Here is a 7,500-nt window from a genome sequence, read left to right as displayed (position 1 = left end):
CAGTTTCCTGTTTCCTGTCTTCTCCGTAGTAACCAGTGTGCGACTGTCAGTTCAGTCCCCGTACTCCCAGACTACTCAATCTGTCAGAAACCTGAGAGCTGTCTGTTCATCTCACTGTTATTATCAATATTCTGACATTTATTCTGAAAATAGTCTGACTTTTATTTTGTTTTCTGAAAATATTCTGACTTTTATTTTGTTTTCTGAAAATATTCTGACTTTTATTCTGAAAATATTCTGACTTTTATTTTGTTTTCTGAAAATATTCTGACTTTTATTTTGTTTTCTGAAAATATTCCGACTTTTATTTTGTTTTCTGAAAATATTCTGACTTTTATTCTGAAAATATTCTGACTTTTATTCTGAAAATATTCCGACTTTTATTCTGAAAATATTCTAACTTTTATTCTGTTTTCTGAAAATATTCTGACTTTTATTCTGAAAATATTTTTAAAATAAATCCGAAAATATTTTTAATTTTTTTTTAATACACCCCGACTCACTTGATTTGTATTTCAAGCGTTACTACCCTAAAATATTTAACTTTTTCCTAAAATTATTCAGTTTTTATTTTTAACAAATTTTTGACTTTTATTTTGAAAATATTGGACTTTATTCTGAAAATTTTTTGGGACTTTTGTTCCGTGTGTGTTTCAGGGTTTACTACCCTAAAATATTATACTTTTTCCTACAGATTTAGACTTTTATTTTGAAAATGTTGGACTTTTTCCCGTGTGTGTTTCAGGGGTTACTACCCTAAAGGCGGGGGGGAGGTGATGGTGACGGTGAACCCGGTCAAAGAGCTGCAGCCCGTCATCATGACGGAGAGAGGAAACATCACCAAGATCTACGGCCGCGCCTTCGTCGCAGGTGTCCTGCCTTACAAGGTACCACAGACAGGAAGTGATGTCATAACTTTCTGAAAATGTACTGAGATTTGATGTTCAGTGAAAAATTATGAACATGAAACAGCTCTGAAATCCCCATCACCAAACCCACCAGACTCCATGTAAATAATCAGGACTTTTAGCGTGTATAGAGCCACCATATGTCCACATGTAAATGGGTGAATTAAGGGATTGAATGAAGTGTGTTTTACGATGCTAAAAGTCCTGATTATTTACATGGAGTCTGGTGGAGATATGCTGGCTCTATACACGCTAAAAGTCCTGATTATTTACATGGAGTCTGGTGGAAATATGCTTCCTCTATACACGCTAAAAGTCCTGATTATTTACATGGAGTCTGGTGGAAATATGCTTCCTCTATACACGCTAAAAGTCCTGATTATTTACATGGAGTCTGGTGGGTTTGGTGATGGGGATTTCGGGGCTGTTTCATGTTAAACTAAAAGGATCTTACTCTTTAACTAAAAGGTCTATCTCTGTAGGGATCCATCCCATAATGTTGTCAGAAACTAAGTGTGTGTGTGTGTGTCTGTCTCTCTCTGTGTGTGTAGTTGGCTAAAGACATGTCTGCTGCTGCTGTTCGAGTCATTAGGAAGGAAATCAAAGAGCTGTACATCAACATCTCTAACCTGCAGGAGAAAGAAAACGCCTGCGGGAGCGGCAACGGCATCATGTAAGCCCCGCCCCCCTGCTGACATCACTGCTGCGTTAACAGTCAACGAGAAAGATGGGAAATAACAACATGCTCAAATACACACATTTATAAAAATAAATAGAAGAGAACATTTTATTCTCTCCCTAGCTCGCATAAAATCAAAGCACCCGGATATCTGTGCACCTTTGTGCGTGCGGCTTCCCATTGGTTGTGAATGCGGCTTCCCATTGGTTGTGAATGCGGCGGGTGTGTGGTCAGCTGCATCTCTCTGATTGGTCCTCTCTGTGTTTCAGAATCATCGCTGAGTCGTCAACAGGTTGTGTGTTTGCAGGTTCAGCTCTGGGGAAGAAAGGTCAGTTCAACCCTTAAATGTCTCCGTTTTTACATGGAGTCTGGTCTACAGGGATCTTAAACATGTCCATGTTCAGGGACACGTTTTCACTCACACATGCACAGAGTTTCAAACTGGTGATTGACAGCACAGGCAGCCAATCAGAGTGCTTCCTTCAGACTCTGAACACGTCACGCTGTCTTGGTCACAAGCAGAACTGTGTCACCACAACATGACGACGACTTTGGAAAGCGGAGAACATCAGGACAGTTTTGCTGCTGCCTGTCTGTCTGTTTGTTTCACCTGTCTCTCTGTTTCACCTGTCTGTCTGTTTCACCTGTCTGTCTCTCTCTCAGGTGTGTATGCAGATAAAATCGGTATAGAAGCTGCTGAGATGTTGCTGAGAAACATCCGACACAACGGCTGTGTAGACGAGTTCCTGCAGGACCAGGTGAGACCTGGACCACACAGACACACAGACACACACACACACAGACACACACACACACACACACACACACAGACACACACACAGAGACACACACACACACACACACAGACTTCATAACCTCTCAGATACACACACACACACACACACACACACACAGAGCACACACACACACACACACAGACTTCATAACCTCTCAGATACACACACACACACACACACACACAGACTTCATAACCTCACAGATACACACAGACTTCATAACCTCACAGATACACACAGACTTCATAACCTCACAGATACACACACACACACACACACACACAGATACACACACACTACACACACACACACACACAGAGACACACACACACACACACACACAGAGACACACACACACACACACAGACACACACACACACAGACACACACAGACTTCATAACCTCTCAGATACACACACACACACACACACTTCATAACCTCACAGATACACACAGACTTCATAACCTCACAGATACACACAGACTTCATAACCTCACAGATACACACAGACTTCATAACCTCACAGATACACACAGACTTCATAACCTCACAGATACACACAGACTTCATAACCTCACAGATACACACAGACTTCATAACCTCTCTTACCATCACCATGTCAGTATTTGGGATGTTTCTGAAGTAGTCCCTGTCAGATGTGTTATGGTGGAACCAGTTTAATGTTACAGTGCTGTGCTGGTAGATCTTGTCTTTTGCAAGTCGTTAGCAACCAGCGGTGTAAAGCCATTCGATGTTTGAGACCCCCGAGACCCTCGAGACCCCCGAGACCCTCGAGACCCCCGAGACCCTCGAGACCCCCGAGACCTCCGTCCCTACACGGCAGGAAATAATGTCCCGAGTTGTGCGAGTATTGAGACAGAGCCATTTCCTCACCAGCTTCACTGACGGGAATAATGATCCAGTCCATGGCGCTGCATTTAACACACCCACAGACACCTTCAGACACACACAGACAGACACGCACAGACAGACACACACAGACACCTACAGACACGCACAGACACACACAGACACCTTCAGACACACACAGACACGCACACAGACAGACAGAGACACACAGACACCTTCAGACAGACGCCTTCAGACAGACGCCTTCAGACAGACGCCTTCAGACAGACACAGACAGACACCTTCAGACACGCAGAGAGCTCTTAGTAAAGTGATGAATATATATATATATAAGTTCCTCCTGCTCTTCCTCCTCAGCTCATCATCTTCATGGCTCTGGCGAAGGGAACGTCTCGGATCAGGACCGGCGCCGTCACGCTGCACACACAGACGGCCATCCACATGGCCCAGCAGCTGACTCAGGTACAGTACACACTCATATGTACTTCTATACACGTATCTCAGGTCAGGACAGTACACACTCATATGTACTTCTATACTTCTATACACGTATCTCAGGTCAGGACAGTACACACTCATATGTACTTCTATACTTCTATACACGTATCTCAGGTCAGGACAGTACACACTCATATGTACTTCTATACACGTATCTCAGGTACATGCTCCTTCCTGGGGGGGGGGGAACATGCTCCTTCCTGGGGGGAGGATGCTCCTTCCTGGGGGGGACAGGACTCTAATGGAAGTACTCATGTTTGGTCTGTGTGTTTCAGGCCAAGTTCACCATCACTAAATGTGAAGACGAGCTGAGCAGTGAGGAGTCCTTCATCATCGAATGTGAAGGATCAGGAGCTGCTAACACACACCTGTAGACACGCACACACACACACACACACACTCACGCACACACTCACACACACGCACACACTCTCACACACACACACACACACACACACACACACACACACACACACGCACACACTCACGCACACGCTCACACACACGCACACACTCTCACACACACACACACACACACAGAGACACACACACACACACACACGCACACACACCTGTAGCACACACACACACCTGTAGCACACACACGCACACACACACAGAGACACACACACACACACACACACACACACACACACACACACACACACACACACACACAGAGACACACACTCTCACACACACACCTGTAGACACACACACACACACCTGTAGACAGCACACACACACAGAGACACACAGAGACACACACACACACACACACACAGAGACACACACACCTGTAGACACTCACACACACACAGACACTCACACACACACACGCACACACACTCACACACACAGCACACACACTCACACACTGCACACACACACTCTCACACGACGTACACACACACTCACACACGCACACACACAGAGACACACAGACACACACACACACACAGAGACACACACACCTGTAGACACACACACACACACCTGTACACACACACACAGAGACACACAGAGCACACACACACACACACACGAGACACACACACCTGTAGACACTCACACACACACAGACACTACACACACGCACACACACTCACACACGCATACACACTCTCACACGCACACACACTCTCTCACACACGCACACACACTCTCTCACACACGCACACACACAGAGACACACAGACACACACACAGAGACACACAGACACACACACACACACACACAGCAGACACACAGACAGACACACACACACACACACAGAGACACACACCCTGTAGACACTCACACACACACACAGAGACACACACACACACACTCTACACACACTCACACACACACACAGAGACACACACTACACACACACAGAGACACACACACACACACATACACACACACACACACACAGACACACACACACTCACACACACACAGACACACACACACTCACACACACAGAGACACACACACTCACACACACAGAGACACACACACTCACACAGACACAGAGAGAGACTCACACACACACTCACACAGACACACTCACACAGACACACACACACACACACACAGAGACACACACACACACACACAGACACACACACACACACACAGACACTCTTCTCTGTAGCTGCTTCCTGTCTCAGGGTGTTTCATTGAAACTGTAATAAATTAATAAAACACTTTCACTCTTTGTTTTTACACTCGTCATCGAGTCTCATGATGATGATGAAAGTGATGATGGTGATGGAAGTGATGATGGTGATGATGGTGATGATGATGATGATGATGGTGATGAAGGTGAAGGTGATGGTGATGAAAGTGATGGTGATGGTGATGAAGGTGATGGTGATGGTGATGATGGTGATGAAGGTGAAATGTGAGCAGCAGAGGTGGAGAGATGTCATGTTTTGGGCTTCCAGACTTTAGTTTCTGGGTCCTGACTGAGGCTGCTAACTGTCAGTACATACATGAATCAATACCGATACTGCTTTCACTGTTACATGGCAGCAGAGTTGAACTCTGGGTAATGTAGTTTGTTGCTGCTGAGATGAATGGATGATGGTCTGCGTGTGGTTTCCGTGACCGTGAGAGAGAGGTACAGTGAGTACAGCAGGAAGTCAGAAACCCGATCCGGCTGTAAACTCAACACCGCGTCCCCTCTGGAACCTGGAGGAACCCGACCCGTGTCACCTGACACCGCCTCGGCTCGGCCCCGCACGCCGCCTCGCAGTCTGCTCTCCGCCTCACAGCATGGCGGACGCCGGGGCCTGGAGGACGCAGCCGGACGGCCCCCGGATCCTCCAACACGGACCTGGACCTGGACCCACTGGGCCTGGGCCTGGACCCACCGGACCTACCGGGCCTGGGCCCACTGGACCAAACCGTGTGTGGATCTCTCTGATCGCAGGTGAGAGCCTATGGAATTACTTTTGTGTCATTAAATTCAAACAAAACTCCTTAAAGGGTAACCTGGACTCTCTGTCTCCATGTCTCTGTGTCTGATGAGAACAACAATCTCTGGAACTGGTCCAGTATTAAACCAGAACCGAGCTGTAATGTTACCCTACAGGACTAATGTTCAGCAGCAGTTAGAGTCCACTAACCCACCAGACTCCATGTAAATAATCAGGACTTTTATCATCGTAAAACACACTTCATTCAAAGTGGACAGAAACTAAATCAAACTACCAAAAGCCGTCTTGGTTCATCTTTCCACTGTTCCAACAATCACCACTCTGGTTTGGTTGAAATAAACCCTTAATTCACCCATTTACATGTGGAGATATGCTGGCTCTATACACGCTAAAAGTCCTGATTATTTACATGGAGTCTGGTGGGTTTGGTGATGGTTTGTTTGATTTTAACGGCATAAATCTAATTCCATATGAAACAGCCAATGAGGTGAAGTTATTTCCTCTTTTGGATGTTATATCTGTAAATAATCGTTAAAGTAACGTATAACTATATAAAGTAAAGTATTATTTTGGCTCTTGGGGCTCCAGCCCCGAATCTTTTAGTTAATATTTGAGTAAATAAACTATAATGTAATCATCACAAAGTATGTATAAGATACATATATATGACACAAAAAGAGAAGTTGACACATTAATTAATAAAAAAAGAGGACAATAATCTGTTTAACTCCAAACTCATATCATTAATCTTGTGTGTAAAATAATAACCAAAAGTAACAAAACAGATGTGTAAACAACTGACAAAAACGTCCAAAAAGTGACTAAAATGTCAAAAAGTGACGACAACGTCAGATTGTCCTCCGTTTCTCTCCGCGGGAGAAGAAGTGCGTTTTTCCCAGCGGACAGTGAATGCAGCATCTTTCTGTTCTGGTCGGTGATTGGCTGTGGTTGCTGCGGGCAGTGGGAGCGGCTCCCGTTGCTATGGTTACGAGTCTTAAGGAAGGGATTTGTTCAATCACAGAGTTTCAGACTCTCGGAGCGTCGTCAAGGCAGTGTTGGTAACATGCTAACATGCTAACCAACCGGGAATGTTTACGGTTTGAAAAAACGGATACGGTTAAACAAAAAGACAAAGAAAAGATTCCTCTGTGAGCGAAGAACGGCCGCACAGCCTGATGGGAAACTGAGGAAAAAGTTTGTTAACTTTTGTGAGCAGTTGAACGGTTCACCTGTTGCCTCCGCTAGCTCTGCTGCTAGCCTGCTAACGGCTAACAGAGCTGCTGCCAGTTTGAAAAGTTTGCGAAGACAGAGACGGAG

The 7,500-nt window shown here is 45.3% G+C and overlaps 3 protein-coding genes across 9 annotated transcripts in view; all 3 read left to right on the top strand.

Moving 5' to 3' along the window:
- The window catches only part of rtca (RNA 3'-terminal phosphate cyclase), a 7,698-nt gene extending 2,925 nt beyond the window's left edge, over positions 1-4,773 (top strand). The window contains exons 6-12 of one of the 2 annotated variants that reach the window (XM_078246734.1): positions 746-887; positions 1,460-1,581; positions 1,857-1,915; positions 2,251-2,345; positions 3,613-3,717; positions 4,029-4,121; positions 4,728-4,773. In XM_078246734.1, the coding sequence (XP_078102860.1) occupies positions 746-887; positions 1,460-1,581; positions 1,857-1,915; positions 2,251-2,345; positions 3,613-3,717; positions 4,029-4,121; positions 4,728-4,733 (622 nt within the window). In that variant the 3' untranslated portion in view covers positions 4,734-4,773. Of the gene's footprint in view, positions 1-745; positions 888-1,459; positions 1,582-1,856; positions 1,916-2,250; positions 2,346-3,612; positions 3,718-4,028; positions 4,170-4,727 lie in introns of those variants that run through there. The other variant, XM_078246733.1, reaches the window with a different exon arrangement.
- The window catches only part of LOC144515696 (SPRY domain-containing SOCS box protein 4-like), a 188,602-nt gene that overhangs the window by 94,603 nt on the left and 86,499 nt on the right, over positions 1-7,500 (top strand). The window lies entirely within an intron of this gene.
- Positions 7,189-7,500, top strand: part of cdc14ab (cell division cycle 14Ab) — a 24,514-nt gene continuing 24,202 nt past the window's right edge. The window contains exon 1 of the mRNA XM_078246731.1: positions 7,189-7,500. This exon is cut by the window's right edge and continues 264 nt beyond it. The gene's annotated coding sequence lies outside the window, so the exon portion shown is untranslated.

Source organism: Sander vitreus, chromosome 3 (genome assembly GCF_031162955.1).
Source record: "Sander vitreus isolate 19-12246 chromosome 3, sanVit1, whole genome shotgun sequence".
Classification (NCBI taxonomy): Eukaryota; Metazoa; Chordata; class Actinopteri; order Perciformes; family Percidae; genus Sander; species Sander vitreus.
This window is presented reverse-complemented; position numbering and strand designations above follow the sequence as displayed.